At 40.5% G+C, this 20,144-nt stretch overlaps 1 protein-coding gene across 1 annotated transcript in view; it reads left to right on the forward strand.

Annotated features, from left to right (window-relative positions):
* Positions 1-20,144, forward strand: part of cdon (cell adhesion associated, oncogene regulated) — a 56,103-nt gene that overhangs the window by 30,693 nt on the left and 5,266 nt on the right. Inside the window, exons 5-17 of the mRNA XM_015010465.2 lie at positions 988-1,131; positions 1,215-1,508; positions 2,325-2,594; positions 6,217-6,479; positions 8,169-8,343; positions 9,808-9,927; positions 10,934-11,137; positions 11,738-11,919; positions 13,135-13,240; positions 17,364-17,486; positions 17,579-17,770; positions 18,789-19,069; positions 19,155-19,234. Coding sequence (XP_014865951.2) covers positions 988-1,131; positions 1,215-1,508; positions 2,325-2,594; positions 6,217-6,479; positions 8,169-8,343; positions 9,808-9,927; positions 10,934-11,137; positions 11,738-11,919; positions 13,135-13,240; positions 17,364-17,486; positions 17,579-17,770; positions 18,789-19,069; positions 19,155-19,234 — 2,434 coding nt within the window. The remainder of the gene's footprint in view (positions 1-987; positions 1,132-1,214; positions 1,509-2,324; positions 2,595-6,216; positions 6,480-8,168; positions 8,344-9,807; positions 9,928-10,933; positions 11,138-11,737; positions 11,920-13,134; positions 13,241-17,363; positions 17,487-17,578; positions 17,771-18,788; positions 19,070-19,154; positions 19,235-20,144) is intronic.

Raw genomic sequence — 20,144 nt, forward strand, 5'->3', positions numbered from 1 at the left:
AACTACGTAAACACGGGACAGTTTAACTTTAATAATGATTGATTTCATGGAGAGCCAGACCTCTCACTGCTCTCTGCAAAACAAATGTCTTCCAGTTCATATCAGGGTCATAAAAGTTTGAGTTTTTGATTATATTTTAGTTTCATTTTGTTATGACTTTTTGTTTGTTTAATTTAGTTGGTTGTTTGCTTGTTATTATTAGTTAAATACCGTTTAGATTTATTAGTTATAGAATTAATTTTAGTCTTTTTATGGTCTTGCTTAACTTTTAGGTGGAGAATTCATAATCATATTGTGATTATGTTTACTTTTAATTATGATTAATCATTTACTGAAATAATCAACAAATTTAGTAATTGATCAATTAATCAATTACTCAGAAAAAGGCAAGTTGCTTAAAAACAGCATTCAGAGCAGCAATTAAACCAAAACTGTACAAAAATATTATTTCACATTTCAATTAAAAACCCTTCAATGTAAATAGAATGATTAATCGATTAATCACATTTAGCTATGATTAATCTATTTAATCATATTTACATATCAGAATCCGATTCACACTTTGGTACAGGATAGTCAAATGCAGTTGATCGTTGTAGGGATGAAACGGTCACGATTAATCTATTATTGAAATAATCGTTAACTAATTTAGTAATCTATTAATCGAGTGTAGACTCAAAAAAGCAAATTGCTAAAAAAATAAATATCATATACCAGAATGAAGCCAAAACTGTACAAAAGTTATTAATAGCAGCAGTTCTGTCTTCTTTTTTCATTCTTTTTTAAAATTACGTTTTACTTGCAAACATCCCGTCTCATAATAAAATCTAAAATAGCCAAAACTGTAAAGTACGGATTGGTTATCAAAAGGAGGTGAAAGTTTACTTGTGCTGCATAAAAAAGAGAAATTCTCCACCCTGCTCTGTGTTTTTTGTTACATGTAACCCACTAAACGCTGTAACTGAATGTGCTGTTCTCTCTTTTCAGATAACTATTTATTGCTTCCATCCGGCAACCTGCAGATTGTCTCGGTGTCGGCCCAGCACCAGGGCATGTACAAGTGCGGCGCCGTGAACCCTGTTACCGGGGAAACCGTTGTTCAGTCCCACGGCGTCAAGCTGCTAGTCAAACGTCAGTAAAACTCGTAAAAAGATGCAGATTTCTGTTTGTTTTTACTACTTCCTGTTAGTGATTCGTTACCCATTTGTGTGCAGGATCCTCTTCCTCCTCCTCGGTTCGGATAGTTTATCCCACCGCTCCGCTGTCGGTTTCGATGCTGCATTCGGAGCCGCTGACGTTGGAGTGCGTCGTCACCGGGAGTCCTGCGCCTACAGCCACTTGGTTTAAGAACGGTCAGGAGGTCCGGGCATCCAGGCCTTCGCTCCAGAGACGAGGCAACAACCTGGAGTTCAGCCGGCTGACGAGGAGCGATGAAGGGCGCTACAGCTGCAGGGTCGAGACCGAGCGGGGCGCCGCGATCGGACCCGACTACACTGTAAATGTCCTCGGTAAGAAAGAGAAATAAAACTACGGCTGTCAAAGTTAACGCGGTAAAACAACGGGATATATGGATTAAAAAAGGAGTACATTTCTCCCAGAAAACACAGAAGTTTGTTTTTTCTCTAGAATATTTCTGAGTCTGAAAAGTCAAAAATTAGCTTCTTTTTTTCTATAAAATATAAGAGTTTCAAAAAGTGGAAATAATTTCTTAGTTCTTTCTCTCACAAATTTTCAATTTTTCAAACTTGGATATTTTCTAGAAAAAAACTAGAAATTTTCTGAGATTAATCTCAAAATTTCTTCATTTTTTCTTGCACTTTTTCAATTTTTCAGAAGTTCAACTCAGAAACTTTTGAAAAGTTTCTTTCTCAAAAAAAATTTAGATAAATTTTTGAGTTTCTTTCACTTTTCGACTTTTCAAACTCACCAATTTCCATGTTCTTTTTCTAGAAAATATGAGATTAATCTCACTTTCAGGTTTTTTTTTCAGGGAAATTTTAAACTTTTGGAGCTCAGAAATGTCCTTGTTTTTTTCCAAAGAAAATGTATGAGATTAATCTAAAAATCTGAGTTTTTGGCAAAAATTTACTCTTTTTTTGGTCGTATGCCTTTAATCAGAAGATTTTGATGCGCTTTTTTTACATAATGCAGACAATTACATAATTGTCCATAATTAATTTTAATTGAAGTGTGGCAGAAGGAGGTATTTAATAGCTAGAGTGTGATTAAGAATAATTTTTTTAACTGCTTGACGGCACTAAAGAAAACCCAGGACGTCTGCAGACGTTTTGGTGCTGATGATGGTCTGACTGTTTCTCTAACAGAGCCCGCCTCCATCGTCGACGGTCCGGTTGACCAGCTTGTTCCACTGGGCTCTTCTGCTCGTTTCACCTGCTCAGCGAGAGGAAACCCGGCCCCGAACGTCACCTGGTTGTTCAACGCCGAACCTGTCGCTCCATCTCTACGCCTACAAATCTCTGGGTCCTCGCTCGTGGTGTCAGACGCGACGCTGCAGGATGAAGGTGTGTACCAGTGTCTGCTGGACAACGGCATCGGCTCGGCGCAGGCGCATGGGATCCTCACGATACAGCCAGGTACGAGAGCTTCGGCTGACCTCAACTCTCTCAACTAATGGAAAGTTCTCAAACCCTGGTGATTTTCAGCTCTTATTTCCAGTTTACAACATTAAATATTCAACTGAAGGTTGAGGACTTTTTTCCCCTATAATTCAGCTCGTGTGGTGAAAATGTTTATTTTAGGATGGACATTTATTTGTTTTTCCTCTGGCTGTCACCGTTGCATACAAGAAGCAACAAACTTTAACCTGGTTCGAATTCATATGCGAATGTCAGGCAATAGCATTTCACATCGATCGATATCAACAATTATTGATTAGTTCTTTTGCTTTAAATATCTGAAATACTGAGACGTGTGACGTTTCCCGTTTCATCCAGTCTTTACTCCACGTTGTTGTTTATTTTTAAGTAGATATGAGGCACAGTGGAGAAAACTTAAACTGCTACTGCGCCAGTTAACCAGGTGGGGGTTGCTAGGTAACCAAAGAGTGAGTGAGTTGCTAGGTAACCAAAGAGTGAGTGAGTTGCTAGGTAACCAAAGAGTGAGTAATTCCACCAACCTGGCTTAGCCAGAATGCTGTGCAGTTCTGGATTGAACTTCTGTGAAATTACTGAATATTCTATCAGACGTATCATCTATTGATATTGATCATGTATCTATCACAACATATATTGTTATTGATTTATTGTCCAGCCCTCTGTGAATCCCACTTGGACATGAAAACCTCTGAAGAAGAGAGCTAGCGGGAAAAATAACTTGTTTTTAGAGAAATCCTACAACTGCTAAAATCTGACAACACTCCATTTTTGTGTACATTTCGTGAGGAAGAAAGTTGCGCTCAGTGTCTTCTTCAGAGATTTTTGTCGTTTCCTTGAGTGGTTCTTGCTACAGCGCCACCCAAAGGCGAGGAGGGGAACAGATTTTTCAGTTAGTTTGGTTTGTTTGACAGTGCAGTGTGAACGTGAACCGCCCCAGCTGAAAATGTAGCAAATATTGCAATTTTGTCTCAAATCAGTTGTGAATCCACCCTAAGTTTGTGTTGGCTCTCTGCAGGTCTGCTCATACAGTATCTGCAGGGCGTCCTTGCTCTCTGTGTGACTCTGTGTGTGTCTGTAGGAGGGTCGGGGGGGGTGCAGGCCAAAGCCAAGGCCGCCTCCTCCTGAGCCTTGAACTGAGCGTGAGAGTGAGCTTTGTGCGCACCGTCAGGGATAAGCCCCGGACGCAGGAATGTAAGGAGTAGTCGCAGAGGGCTATGACGAGGTCCAGACCACCCAGCTGTCAACATCGTACACAACTGCCTTTTATTTATTAACACATCACAGCCCTCCTCCCCCTCACGAGCCTCCAATCCTCTCCCGTGCCAAGGCCTCCTTCCTTGGCTGATTAATGCCGAGACACGGGGAGTTCAGATCAGACAGGATCCCCTCCACAAACCGCACCAGGAAGACTTGGGATCAGTCTCTGCAGACCACCTTCATACGCAGAAGCCAGGGCCGACTATCAGGAGATGTAGTAAACACTCTGCGGTACCAGGCGCAGAGCTTATCAAGCCCTTCGTAGTCAGAGTAAACTGTTATTGCAACAAATCAGGGGAAACAATCTGAAATGGGTTATTTTTGAGTTCCGTATGAATGTTTTCCATCACCATGAAAAGGACGCCCTCAATACTTTCCAATAACATATGAGGTGTTTTTTTGTACGGAAGAAAATTAGGGCCACTGAAAAAAAAGAAGGAAATTCTAGCTTTTTTCTCAGAATTCATAAGTTTCTAGTCAGAATTCTGAGAAATAAAAAACAGAATTCTGAGATTAACTCTAGAATTCTAACAAAAAGATAGAAATTTGAGAAAAAAAGTCTCAATTAGTTTTTTTCCAATGGCCTCAATCCTCTTGCGTAGTTTTCAGAAGAGGATTGAGAATCTAGTCATCTTAATCCTCCCAGGACTATTACTACAGATTATATTGGTAGATTATCTGTGAAAAATCATTTTTATGCGACTTTACTGTTGTAAAAACATTTCTGTCTATAACTATGAGACTACTGACGGAAATTAGCATTCTGCATTTTGTTTAATCTGGTATTTTTACAACATTGTATGTATTCAGCATTCAGTTGTTTGTTTTGCTGCGATCCTTAAAGAGGCGGTACAATATATTTTCCAGGCACATATTACTATTTTACAGCACAACCAAGTAACTGTGCTCCCTTCAGTTGTCATCAATTGCAGTTGCAGATTAATCGATTGCTAACTTAGTTAATCAATTAATCACGATTAATCGTTTCAGCCCTACAAACCAAAGTGAGCTTCAGGTGTTCACCATCCTTGTGCATCTCCCTAATGAACCATGTTTGTTTCTCCGGACACTCAGGTCCGATTCTCTCGGGTGTTTTACTGGTCGGTGTGTGGAATGTGTGACAGCTGGCCGCGGTCCAGGAATCAGGTCTAGTGTTACCAGCTTCAGGCCTGTTTGTTTTACAAAGCGGGCCGGTGCGCAGCGGCAGAGCGCGGACCGGCGCGCAGCGGCAGAGCGCGGACCGGCGCGCAGCGGCAGAGCGCGGACCGGCGCGCAGCGGCAGAGCGCGGACCGGCGCGCAGCGGCAGAGCGCGGACCGGCGCGCAGGGGCAGAGCGCGGACCGGCGCGCAGCGGCAGAGCGCGGACCGGCGCGCAGCGGCAGAGCGGGCCGGCGCGCAGCGGCAGAGCGCGGACCGGTGCGCAGCGGCAGAGCGGGCCGGCGCGCAGCGGCACCAGCAGCTTGTTACGGGACACTTAGCCCTGAAATGTAGAAAACCTCCCACTGCTCCCAGTTCAGCTCTGACCTCAGCGTCCAGTTTGTGTCGGCTGTTTGGATTCTCCAAGCCGCAGCGGTTTGGAGGAGAAAGATTATTATTATTTTTACTAAACTTAATTTTATTTTGTGTTTCATCATTTGTCTGCCTGTGATGTTGTTTTGTTGTGAAGCACAGCTGAGGCTGCTGTAAATGTTCTGCAACTTTAAACGGATCAAAATATAAATTAAGGTTCAGATTCTGATGATGCATAAATCTCAGCAGAAAGCTGACACATCCTGGAGACGATTTCCTCCTAAAATGTTGTTTTGTAATAGAAGCTAACTTTTCTTTCACTTTATTTTTTTAATATTTCAGGGTTTATTTATTGTTTTTCTCTTGATCCATTTTTTAAAGGACAAAAATGTAATAATGCTGTTGGCTTTACATTAATTTATATATTTAAATCACACTTTTATCATTAATTATCTATTTCACAACTTGTTTTTAAGACCTGCATTTAGTTTTTTCATTTCCTGATCATCAAGAAGAAAAAATCAAGCTTTTCTCCTTTTTTGACTCACTGGACAACTTTAAAACTTTACAACTGAGTACATTTCAGGGTTTTAGCTGAAATTTACTCCTTATTTATGTTCTGTCTACAAAGGCCCAAATACGCGGCTGCAATTCTGAGATTAAAGTGAATGTTTTTCATCAGTGGATCCAATCCTCTTCCGTACTTTTTTGATGTTCGGTTTAGAGTTTAGACCTTAAGTTTTGACACATCCAGTAAGTGAACCGTAATCAATTCATGTGATTTATCTCAGATTTTGTCTCCTCTGACGTAGATCTGATATTTTTTCCCTCGCAGATCCACAGTTGGGATCCACTGCCGTTCTGCTGCCCCAGGCTTCACCATCGTTTCATCCGATTCAAAGCGACGAGAGCTTCCTGACCGAAGACGATGACCCGTTTAACGCGCCGGCTGACCGGAGCGGCGACCGGCCCACTCCGGAGGCGCCGATCATCATCAGCCCGCCGCAGACGCACAAACCGGACGTTTACGACCTGGAGTGGAGAGCGGGCCGAGACGGAGGCAGTCCCATCAGCGCTTACTTTGTTAAATACCGCAAGGTGAGAAACGTTTCTGCTGCCATTTTTATTCCCTCTGAACTGAAGTGACTGAAGCGAGTGAATCAAAAATGTAAGGAGGTGGCTGATGACTTTTTAAAGTAAAAATATTAATGAAATGTTAAGTGCTGCACAAAGTACACTGCAAAAACACAAAACCTTACCAAGTATTCCACTGCAAATATCTTAAAATAGGGCAAAACTAATAAGTAACTTTCAGCAAGATATTGAGACCTGTTTTAAGTCAATAATTCCTTAATATTGATGAAAAAGTTCTTGTTCCATAACAAGACATTTTCACCATTGGCAGTTAATTTATCTGCCAGTGAACTTTTGTAAATAAATATTAAGAAATTATTGACTTTAAACAAGCCTCAATATCTTGTTGAAAAGTTAGTTTTAAGTTAGTTTGTCTTATTTCAAGTGTATTAAGATATTTGCACTAAAGACTAGACCAAAATTAGTTGGTAAGATTTTGTGTTTTTGCAGTTTATTCATATTTTTACAACCAAATTTTTAAAATAAATAGAATCACATCTATCCAGAGACATTAAGTGAAACGCCGACTTTGCAGCCAAATCAGCTTCTATTTAAATTATTAAACTTGGCTAAATATAGCAAGTGTTTTGCAAGAAAGTGGCTCAAATGCTTAAAAAGACGGAACATTTGTTCAGTCAAATCCAAAATAATTTGAAAACTAGGAGTTTTTATTGAAATACAGCAATAAAGTAATTTTTAAGCTTGGATCTACAATAGAGCTGAAAAATAAACCAATAATAATAAATATCATGATAACACTTAACAAATATGATACGTCTCATATCATTTTAAATATTCAGCATATAAAATAGCTAAGTAAGATTGGTGGCACCAACTAACTCACTCTATGTAACTCACTTTGGTTACCTAGCAACTTGTTCGTTCTTTGGTTACCTAGCAACAGCCTGCTGAGTAACCTGCAGCTTAAAGTTCTGCCAATTTGTCTCATAACTGCTTAAAAATAAAAAACGAGGTGGGGTGAGAACTGTGGATGAACCAGGACAGGACAGGTCATGTCTTCAGTTTGGCAATATTTCAGATATTTAAAACAAAAAAACTAATCAATAATTATGGATACTAACTGATATGAAACCAAATATTTTCACTACACAGCAAAAACACAAAAGCTTGCCAAGTATTTTTGGTCTAATTTAACAAGGGAATAATGTCTTGTTTTAATTATATACTTTAAAAAAATTCATATTAAAGAATTATTTTATTATCTAAAACATAAAACTAATCAATAATCATTGATATCGACTGATAAGAAATGCTTATATTGTGATACATTTCTCAGCCTTACTGCCCAGACCTAATCCACGATGAATAACATCCATTTTGTACAACAAAAAAACTACACTATTTGCTTGATTTTAGTTTCTTCCGGCAATTTTGTCCCATGTGACAGTGCAGTTTGGACACCCCTTCAGTACTTATTCCCCCTTTAAAAAATGTTCTGATTCAGCAGCCATCTCACTATAAAACTGCAGCAAAACCACTAAGGACAGCATTGGCAGCAGCACTCAATTTTGCTAAAGTTGGAAATTGTGACATAAATCTCCCAGGCCTCGTTTCTGAGCTTTAAAAAAAAATGCTGACCTGAAAAAAGCAAATTCCCTGTTGCTTACAGGCATCTGTGTGTTTCTGCATCAGGTTGACGACATGGGAGCAGTGGTGGGAAGCTGGCAGACGGTCCGAGTCCCCGGCAGCGAGAAAACTCTGCGGCTGTCGGAGCTGGAGCCCTCCAGCCTCTACGAGGTCCTGATGGTGGCTCGGAGTGCAGCGGGCGAGGGTCAGCCGGCCATGCTCACGTTCCGCACCGGAAAAGGTCGGTCCAGCTAACAAAACACACTTTTAACGGTGAATAAACTGGTTTCAACACGTGTTTTTGGTCTAGTTTTCACTGCAGATATATTAGTGTGCTTGAAATTAGACAAAACTAACTTGCAAGTAACTTTCCAGAAAGATAAAGGAGCTTGTTTTAAGATTTCAGGAAAAGTACTATCACAGGCAGATTTTCTCACTTATAACAACACATTTTCCCATGGTAAACTAGACCAAACATACTTGGTAAGATTTTGTGATTTGCTGCACAGTGAAAATATTTGGTGTAGATTAGTGCTGGTTTATATGACTGAAAAACGGATCACGGTAAAAGCGGTCTAAATCACTCAATATCCAGATTTATTGATATTTTTTTTTGGTTTTAAATATCTGAAATACTGACAAACTGGTGGTGTTAATTTTTACTTTTAAGCAGCTATGAGTCACTGAGTGGTGAAAACTGAAACTGCTGCTGTGCAAGTTACTCAGCAGGTTGTTGCTAGGAAACCAAAGAATGGGCGAGTTGCTAGGTAACCAAAGAATGGGCGAGTTGCTAGGTAACCAAAGAATGGGCGAGTTGCTAGGTAACCAAAGAATGGGCGAGTTGCTAGGAAACCAAAGAATGGGCGAGTTGCTAGGAAACCAAAGAATGGGTGAGTTGATTCAACTAACTTTTCTTAGCTAGCCACTGTAGGTTTAGCAGCTAAAGCCGTTCCTCTGCCTACATCACCCAGAATGCTGTGCGGTTCTGGGTCAGAATTCAGTGAAATTATTGAAATTTGCATTAGGCGTATTATCTAATGATATTATGAGTCTATCGTGACATATACTATTAATGACTTATTATCCAGTCCTAGTTTAGATACATGAAAACAACAATGTTATTGTTGTGTTGCAAAGTTTTCCAGAGTCAGAAACTTTTAAGACTTTTATGACTATCAGTGTTCAGGTTTATAAAAATTTTTATTTTTTTTTAAATGGTTATATTATCTGTATTTGAATGGAAATTATTAGCATATTAAAAGAATCTCAAATAGTTTTTGAGCAGCTTTTTAAAAAATCAACATTAGCATCTCTGGTTTCCACACGTTCAAACTGTAAAGAAATCAATGTTGAAATTTCTCTAATTCCAGCTATTTGATCACTTGAAGGCATCCATTGAACATTAAAAATTCCTTCCCAGATTATCATCTTCATAGTAACAGTGACATCTCCTGATTCCACATGCTTCATCCCAATGAAGATGCTCTATTCAGAACAGAAGTTCATCAAAAGACACTTCAAACATGGCAGAAATTTCTGAAGATCCAGAAAATTACATTCATCTTCTCACATTTACAGCCATGTACTTTTTAAAATTCCAGGATACACAGCAAGATAGAAAATTGTTCATCAGCTTTAAATCTGCTGCTGGTTCCTGCTGCTAATGTTGTCTCACTCCCAGCTTTTTTTTTCATATTTTTTCCAGAAAAGACCATCTCTCCCAGTAATAAGAATCCTTCCAAGCCTTCCAGCATCCCAATTCCACCCAAGGTTCCAGAGGACCGACCCACGAAGACCAACTACGGCGTTGTCCTCCATGACAGACGTAGGTGTAGACCAGATCAGTATGACAGAATCATTCCCGTCATTCTGGATTCTGCAGACTTACTGGAAGAGAGGGACTGGGTCTAGTTACACACATCTTAATGCTTAAAAAAAGGAAGAAAGAAAGATCTCTGCTATGTTTTGCATGGAAGCACAAACAATGAACCAGGAGCTGACAGCATGTAACGACTCCTTGGAAGAGAAATGCTGTAAGCAGAAAATGTGTCAGTCTGCACACAGCATTGGGGTCACATTGTATGCATGTTTTACTCACTTTGCTACTACACTTTTTGCTTGGAGGTTCATCTCTTTCTTCAGCTAACCCTCTTTTCCTTCCACCCCTTCTGCCTCTGTCTCTGTGACTAAGAGCTGTAATAGTGAGTATGCATCTTTCAAAGTTTCATACATTCTTTTGTACTCATAACTAATAAGTGCAGTGTGTAAGCTAACATTAGCCGTTAAGCTAACGTTAGCTTAAATTTTTTCATTATCACGTTGGCTTACACTAACATTAAGGGTAACATTAACTTAATCTGCTCTGGAAGTTCACTTTAGCTTTGGCGTTGACATTAGCTAGGAAGCTAGCATTAGCTTAAATTCTTTCATTATCATGTTGGCTTATAATAATTGGTACATTATCTTAATCCATTCAGTAATGGAATAAAGTCATAATTTTAGAGAAACTTTATACTTTAACTTTATACCAAGCTTAAAATGAGGAATACTGAGCATCTTGTGACATTATAGTTGGTATCAAAAGGTAAAGTCCACATTAGAATTGGAGTCCAAATTAGCTAAGAAGCTAATGTTAGCTTAACATTATGGGTAACATTAAGTTAATCCTTTCTGTAAGTAAACTTGAGCTTTTATGTGTAAATTAGCCAGGAAGTTAATATTAGCTTAAAGACTATCCTGATCATGTTCACTTATGTTAGCATGTTAGGCAACAGAGTAAAGACTGCAATTCTGTCTTCATGAGTCCTGATGTTCATTTGATTCGTTCACAGTCCCAGAAGCTCCGGACCGTCCAACAATCTCCATGGCAACCGACAGTTCGGTCTACGTGGCATGGATCCCTCGAGCAAACGGCGGCTCCCCGGTCACAGCGTTTCGAGTGGAGTACAGGCGCGGCCGCAGCGCGGAGTGGATCGTGGCGGCGGATAACATCTCACCTCTGAAGCTGTCGGTGGAAATCCGCAATCTGGAGCCTGGTGAGGCTTCATGTTAGTCAGGAAAATCTAAATTAATCCAGCCAGATTTTCCCCTACAGCAACAACTCTTAGCAGAGTTGGGTGGAGAACTTTAAAAAGGCGACTCAACTGATCAAATTATCAGTCATTTAATATTCAAAAATTACATCATCAGACGGATCAAAATATAAAGTTACGTGGAAACTTTGGTATGTTAAAGATCAAAATTAAAATAATTTACATAAATCATAAACACAAATAAAAATTCATAATCAATTTCTTTAAAAATAAAACTTATGGAATTTTAACAAAAACTGCAGGTGTGTGTCTATGTCTGGTGAATTTTTAGTTAAAACGGTGTGTAAAGTATCCAGAAACTTTTACTGAAGTTCATAATAAATTTACTCAAGTAAAAAGTAAAAATACTCCAAAAAGTACATTTATTTTCTACAAATGAAATATAACTAGTTACTTCCCAACTCTGCTTTGTACCATCTTTCCTGCCATCTCCATCTACAATGACTCTTTGAAGAATCTGAATTAATATGAGTTGAGAAAACATTTTAATTTCCCTTTGGGATCAAAAAAGTATTTTTCAATCTGAATGTTTTCGTGTGGCAGGGTCCACCTACAAGTTTCGGGTCCTGGCTTCGAACACGTACGGCGACAGCCTGCCCAGCACTCCCTCCAAGCCGTACCAGGTCCCCAACGCCAGCCCCCGCAAGGCCGACCGGCCCGTGGTCGGACCGCACATCCTGGCCACGGACGCCATCAGCGACACGCAGATCATGCTGCGCTGGACCGTGAGTCCACCAAAACAAACACTTTCATTTACAGCTATTTTTGTTTAGTTTATAGTTAAAATGTCTTGTTGCACTTGAAATAAGACAAAATTAACTTACAAGTGACTTTTCAGCAACACATAGAAGCTTAAGTTAATAATTCCTTACTATTTATGAAAAAAGTCAAATTTCCACTGCCAAATAAGTTTATTTTTCCCATGTTATAAGTGAAATAATCTGCCAATAATATTGATTAAAAATACTTGTTTCATTGGTATATTACTTCACTAATAGCAGAGAAAGAAATGTCTTGTTATAAATAAAATAATCTGCCAGTGGAACTAGTACTTTTTCCATCAATGTTAAGGAATTATTGACTTAAGATAAATTATTTATGTCCAGCTTAAATAGTTACTTCTGCGTTAGTTTTGTCTGTTTGAAATGACGACAGAAAAGATGAAAACAAGATGGATTTCTGTCTTTTGGAGAAACTAAGAGAGAAACTTACTTTCATGTAGCTGAAAGAACCTGAGGCGTTTTGAAACAGTAAAGCACTCTGAACTTTTTATTTTTCTTGGTTCGTTCTTCTACTTTAGTAAAAAAATATTAAGCCTCCAAACTGATAGAGTAAGTAAAGAAGACATGTGAGAGCCACTGCGTCCTTCATATTCTCCCATGTTTTAGTATTTTCATCATATTTAAAAACAAATAAATAAAATATAGATGCTTTGGAAACATATACATATAAAAAGCATTAAAATAAAATGTTTTACAGAGATTAAAGAGGATTATTCCTGGCATTAACTAACCAACAAGGGATGTAAAAAAGCTAACAGCATTAGTATTCTTGTTAACTAGTTTAATGATTCTAGAACTGAATTGCAAAATTTTGAGAATTTTGCGTTAATATTTACGATGTTAACTTCCTGTATGTCGTGAATACCAGTTTCCTGCTTCCTGTGGCAGCTGAGATCAGATGTGTTCTGATTAAAGAAGAAATTTCCCTCTTTGTTCTGATTCTGCTGTTGGAGCTGCAGATGGATGCAGATAGTTCCCCTCATTTTCTCCACTTGATTTAAGCCGGCCTCATTATTTCCCCGAGCTTCGGGCAGACAGCGCAATCATCATGTGCTGATAACGAGGCCCACCATTAGCCACGGGGGAAAATGGCCCCGCTTTGGGTTGTAATTGCCCGCTGATTTTCTGCCGTCTAACAAATGTGTTTTTTCCTGCCAGTACGACCCCTCGAGTAACAACAACACTCCGATCCAAGGCTTCTACATCTACTACCGACCCACGGACAGCGACAATGACAGCGACTACAAAAGAGACGTGGTGGAAGGTGAGAGAACCAGGCAGTTTACGGCAGACATATTGTGTAAAATTCACATTTTGCACGCTTTTGTACTTCCATCTTGGTCTCTACTGCTTCTAAAAACAATCCAGACAATTTAAAAATACAACTTTTTTTTTTTTTTTTAAATAAGTTTGTGTTTTGGTGTTTGAAATATAAACTTTCTGAATGTAACGCCACAAACGAGCAGGCACGACCTCTCACCTAGTAACCCCAGCATAGCCCAGCCCGTTACCTAGCAACCCCAGCAAAGTCAAGCCTGTTGCTTAGCAACCCAACATGATACAGTTTACGCAGCAGTTCAAGCTCCAGAATGTTTGTTCAGCTGGTTTTACCGCTGTTCAGTGTTTGACTGACTATTAAGGCCATACTAAGAAAAAAAAAAAGATAAAATTATGAGAATAAAGTCATTTAAGAATAAAGTAGAATAAAATCATATTAATGAGAATAGCCATATTTCTACGAGGATAAAGATGTAATGTTATGACTCTATTCTCGCAATATTATTTTTTTTTATTTTCACAGCGTGGCCCTAATGCTCTGTAACAATGGCTGCAGGAAAAGACAAGTGCTTTGTTGTTGACTCACCATCCAGAATCCACTTTCTGCATTTTTGTTGGTGGTTCAGGAGGCTCAACTTCTGCTTTTCAAAGATCTACGGTTATATTATTGCGCCACTGAGTCACTCAGCTTCTCTAAATTGCTGTAATGTTTGTAGACAGCTGCATCGGTCTCTAGAAAATCCAGTGGCCCACTGGGCAGTTGACATGACAACCCAGACCATCACCGACTGGAACCACTGGACTTCAACCTTTCCAAACTTTGAGACCTTCATTTCCTAATGAAATGCAAACTTTACCTACCTTCCAGACAATGTTCTGAGATATGCATGGATGCAAAACTATTTGCAGTTATTTTATGTGCGAGTGTAAACGTTGATTTACTTGTTGAATCCCAATTATTAGCAGCTTATTAAAGTGACAAGAAGCCCTAAAACAACCCAAATAGGCAGAACTGAGCAGGTTAAAATCTCATTATCTAAGAATTATTTTGTACAAAAAAAAATATGCTGGACATGTTTTGTATAACACCATAAACCCTTCCTAACCTGTACAAGGAAGCATAACAGGTAACTTTTAAAGCACACCGTAGATTGAGTTCACAGAGTGTTTGTCGACAGCCTTGTCCTGCCGTAGATGTAACCTCAGAGTGTCCAGATAAACTGGGAGCTGGAAACGTAACGGATACTGGGAGTAGTGAAGAAGGGACATCTCTCTCCGTCTGATTTATTGAGACAGGGTGTCTTCTGGGGTCTGTTTTTAATAAACGGTTGCCTGCTAATGGTACCGGGATGAAACCGGAGCCCGTTCAGAGGAAAGGGGCTCAGGTTGCTGCCTGGAATGCTAACAGTTGAGCCTGCTCCAGGAAGAGAAGGAGAGGCATCTACTTACCCAACACGACTCTGCAACATCTGAGCATTTGGCTTCCCAAACCCACCGCCTGGCTGGGCTCCAAAATATCAAAACAGCTGAAAATGTCACTCCAAGTTCAGAACATTAAACACTGCAAACAAACTGCAGCCATATTCAGAGGATTTCTGTCCAATTTGGAGACAATTTCAGGTTTTTCCAACCTCTAACTATTGGTCTACGTATATTTCTTAATTTGAAATCCAGGCAGCATGCTAATTTCAGCATTTTAAAGACAGCATACAAAAAACAGATGTTTATCAACACAACTGGGGTTGCACAGCAATGCATTCTGGGTACAGAATAAACGTATCGCATTAAGGGTGGAGAACATGAGGAGAGAAACCAGAAATGCTGCGTAAACGATCTTCACTCATTTTAAAATAAAAGCGTGAATATAAACGTCTATCTACTTGGAGAATTCTTAACAGTCGACAAACAAAATTCCTACACAAATGTTGTACTTTATTCAACCTAAAGTTTAAAAATGAGCCAAGTCAATTAGTGAAAAATTAGCTTCGCTGTTAGCACATTAGTAGATTAGTGGCAGAGTGCGCATCTGGTTCTCTGCTATCTGGTTTTATTTTGTCCCTGGAAGTTTCTTGTTTGAAATAAAGTTTAAGGAAAAAAGAGACAGAATGTGAGGAGAGGAAGCAGAACTAGACAGTCTTTAGGAAATCTAAGTGTGGTAAACGTTTTTAAAATCAGCAAAAATGCTAACATGCTAACTTAACTCCACTAATAGCGCAGTAGCGGAAGTGTGCCCATGACTGGATTTCCTTAAACACAGGAGGAAAAACCAAGTTTCAGCCGGTCAGGCAGGCTGATGGTGTTTGGAAAACGAGCCGTTTCAAAACTCTTACGTATGTAATAATCAGCAGTTAGTTACTTAGTAACCGCAGGAAAAAGCCCAGCCCGTTACCTAGCAACCCCAGCAGAGCTCTGGCCGTCACCTAGCAACCCCAACTGAGTTCTATCACGTTTGGTCAGTTGGTTTTACCGCTGTATGCGCTGCACAAAGCTGCTGCAAAATACATTTGTCGCTTTTCTTTCATAAAACAACAAATTTTAAATATTTTAATACAAACTTTATGCAATAAAAATACATTTTTATACAGATTTAAGTTATTCCAATGGGTCCTTCTCCTTTTTTATTATGATTAAAGATAAAATTGTGGTCTGTACATCACTAATTAACTTCCATATTTACTCCCATCACTCAGCCCTCGTACGTTCAGGCAGCAGCATGTTTTCAGAAGGTCACTTTGCACCACTCGGACCATAAGCAGCAGCTTATTTCAGCCTCATTTGTTGGAAATGTAGCGTTTCCACATCCACAGGCCGTTGTCTGGTGTGTGATTCTGCAGCGCGTTGCTGCGGTGTGACAGTATGTGGTTGTTGAGCCGTGGGGAATGTACGGAGTGGGAATACTGGAGGCCAGCCAGAGCAAACATGAAGCGGCCATATATGGAGCTGGAACAGAGCGATGTGACCGTCTGGGTCCTGCCTGGTCTGCTGTTGTGGTTGTGAACAGGGACTGCACTGAAAATGAGACCAGGGGAAAACTCTTGGTTAACAAATCCTGGCTCCTTGGAGGGGAAATATACAGAAATGTGGTTTAAATTTCTCCACCACTTTCTACAGGAGGGCTGTGGAGGCTGAAAACCTGAAACAGCACAGAATTTGATGTTTCCAGGTATAAGGAATGAAAACACGGAAATAGACAAAATATTTGTTTCCAGACTTCATTATTCCAAAAAAATGTCTTTCTTTCCTTCCTTAGTCACATTATCTTTCAGAATCAGTTTTATTTATCAGGTTTCTGCACAAAGACATTTGAATTTCCTCCTTCGTTTTGTTTCCTTAATTGGTTTTCTTGTGTTTTTATTCCATCTTTTTTTCTCTGTTTATTCTTCATTCATTCATTGGTCTCCTAGTCTGCTTCCTTCCTTGGTCTTCATGTCTTTCCTTATTAGCTTGGTAAGGAAAGCTGGTTTCCTTTATTTCTTCCCTAGTCTCCTTGTGTCCTTCCCTCCATCCTTGCTATCTCTATGCCCTTCCTTGCTACCTTACTCTCCTTGCAGGCTTTTTTCCCTTCTTGCTTTCCTTGTATACTTCTTTCCTTTCCAATTCTCATTGTGCTCTTCCTTCCCTGGTTTCCTTCTTTTCTACCTTGGTCTTTGTGTCCTTCATTCATTCCATCCTTTTGCTCTATGTGTCTTTCCTTCCTTCCTTCCTTCATCTTCTTGTATGCTTCCTTCGTTGGTTTCCTTGGGTCTTTCATTCCTTCCCTGGTCTCATCGTGTCCTTCCTTCTTTGGTTTTATTCATCCTTCATTGGTCTCCTAGTATCCTTTATACCATCTTTGGTCTCATTGTGTTCTTCCTTCTTACCTTTGCCTCCTTCCTCCCTTCCTAGTTCTTCATGTGTCCTTCATCCCCTCTTTGATTTTCTTCCGTTATCTCCTTGTTTCTTAATTTCCTTCCTTCCTTGGTCTACTCGTTTCCTTCTCTTGTTGTCCGTCCTTGCTTCCTTTAATTTAAAAATGATCTAAAACTACTCGGTAAATGTGATTCCTCGTCCTTAAAGCAACCCGACCGTATCTTCATGAGTATCTCTGACTTCCTGTCTCGTCGTCTCAGGTGTGAAAACCTGGCACATGATTGGCCACCTGCAGGCAGAGACGTCCTATGACATCAAAATGCAGTGCTTCAACGGCGGTGGGGAGAGCGACTACAGCAACGTGATGATCTGTGAGACCAGAGGTGAGAGTTTCAGCCTCTAGTGTTGATAATGATGATGTCATCAGCAAACGCTTCTCCTCTGAAGCTGCCGCTCCTCTTCTTCTTCCCTGCAGCTCGTCAGTCTCCGGATTCGCCCAGTCAGCACCCCTTCACCCCGCCCGGCCCGCACCCTACGGACCCCCAGACGTCGCCCGGCAGTCTGCTGTACCTGATCGTTGGCTGCATGCTGGGAGTGATGTTGCTCATCCTGCTGTCCTTCATCGCCATGTGTCTGTGGAGGAACCGGCAGCAGAACAACATGCACAGTGAGACCAACGACTGATTATGCAAAAATCACATTTTGCACATTTTTGTACTTCAATTTGGGTCTCAACTGCTTCTAAAAACCTTTAAAAAAGCAGATTTTTGACGATAAACAGCAGATCTTGATGCTCAATTCTCTTTTTTTGTGTTGGTTTTATCGCTGTACGGTTGCTGCTGAAACGGCGAGTTTTGTTGTTGACTTACAGTCCAGAAAAGGTTTATGTAATGTTCAAAGACGGTTGTATACTTACACATCTGTTTACACCCATAAGTGAAAACGGATGCAGACGTCAAGTTAGGGGGCGTGGCTAACAGCAGACACCTGGAAACGGCTCATTCTGAAATGTCGTGTTTTATATGGCCTACAGAGCTATCCTAACCTGTTCAGGGAAACATAACAGGTCACCTTTAGTAATCGTTGGCTCCGCGGCGGCTTGTGAGTCATATTCCAGTGCATGTACATGTCCCGAGGTGATTGCAAAACTGTTGGCTTATGGTTCAGTACGTTCGCTCCTTGACCTTCTGGATGTGGAAATAGTTGTGGGTTTTAAAGCTTTGGAGGAAATTTGAAAAGGAGTCAGAGGTCTACGCTTCCTGCAGCCTTTTTCCCATCATTCATTGGGCTTCCTCAAGTGAGCTAAAGGGTTTTTTTTACTGGAAAATTAACTTTGTTTGGTCAGTGCGAATAAACAAACCTTACATTTTATTATAGATTAATCAGATTGGTAAGATCAATATTTCAACCTGTTGGTTGAATCAGTAACAACCTCTGTTGCAGTTGCTAGGTAACAGTGCAGAGCCTGCTGATTTGTGATGTTGCATTTCAAATGTTTTTGAAATGGCTAATTTTCCAGACACCAACAAACATTAACCTGTTGCAAAAAACAGCTGGCTTGGGTTGAGTTGTTTTTAGAAGCGGTTGAGACCCAAATGGAAATACAAAAAGTGAATTTTGCACAATAAGGCTCGATTTTAAGGTTCAAAGGAGCTAAAGCTCTCAGTTTATGCCCCGCATTGCAGAGTATGACCCTCCTGGCTACCTGTACCAGCCGGCGGACCTGAACGGCCACGTGCTCGAGTACACCACGCTGACGGCGGGCGGCGGGCGCGTGAACGGAGGCGTTCACGGCGGCTACGGCGGCCAGATGTTGCCTCAGGGCTGCCATCACCTCCACCACAAACTCCCCAACGGCTTGGCGATGCTCAACGGCTCCAGTGGCTTCGTCCCGCACGGCCACGACGGCACCCTGCCCCACAGCACCCACGAGTGTGAGCACCCGCACCTCCACCACCACCTGAACGTGAGTTCTCCGCCGGCGGCCGGAGCAGACGGGTCTGTGCGCTGTTCTTTGGAGGCTAACTCAGATGTTGGTGTTGTGTTGTCAGGGTGGGAGTTTGTACACGGCTCTTCCTCAGAAAGAGACATCGGAGTGTATGAGCTGCCAGAACCTCTGCAACAACAACAGGTGGGAGGAAGTTCGTAAAGACAATGGAGATTCTTCTGTTCAAACTGCCTTCCTTTATTCCTGTTTTTCTTTCTTTCTCTTTTTTCTTTCCTTCCATGGCCTCTTTGTCTCCTTCACTCCTTCCCTGGTCTCCCTTTGTCTCATTCATTTCTTCCAAGGTCTCCTTGTGACCTTCCACTCCACGCTGTTGTTTTTTTATTTTTAAGCAGTTACGAGGAATGGTGGGGAAACCTTCAACTGCTGCTGCAGAAGTTACTTAACAGGTTGTTGCTAGGTAACCAAAGAATGGATGAGTTGCTAGGTAACCAAAGAGTGAGTTAGTTGATTCCACCAACCTAGCTGAGCTAGCCTTGAGAGGCTGCGCGGCTAAGGCTTTCCTCTGCCTACATCCCCCAGAATGCTGTGTGGTTCTGGATCGGAGTTCAGTGAAATTATTGAATATGATACAATATTCAATCATTTCATGTTGAATACTTAATCATATTTAGTATTAAATAACTGCACAACTCAGAAGAGATTACTGGAAATAAGTCACTAATAGGAAAAAAACACTAATAGGAAAACCCCCCCATTAAAATCAGAAATTGAAATCGCCCAGCTGTACGTCAGGCTATTCTGAGTTATATTATTATTGGGCATGCTATGCTAGGTTAATATCAAGATGCTTAAACTCTTTTTTTTAAACACCAGTCTGAATTGCATGTAGACAATTGTTAGAAACAAAAACTTACTGTTTTTAACACTAAAAGTTTGGCATAACATTATGACTCATTGGGAGAGGAAAATATTCAAGTCCAATGGAGCCGCTTATTAAGAGCAGCCTTTCCCCTGGCATTGGTCGAAGTATATTTTTCAACTGATATCACAAAAACTTAAAACTGGTTTTGATTTGGTTGATGAAGGTGGTTTT

This window comes from Poecilia mexicana, unplaced genomic scaffold, assembly GCF_051168715.1.
Source record: "Poecilia mexicana isolate PSO_F unplaced genomic scaffold, ASM5116871v1 scaffold_13, whole genome shotgun sequence".
NCBI classification, from domain to species: domain Eukaryota; kingdom Metazoa; phylum Chordata; class Actinopteri; order Cyprinodontiformes; family Poeciliidae; genus Poecilia; species Poecilia mexicana.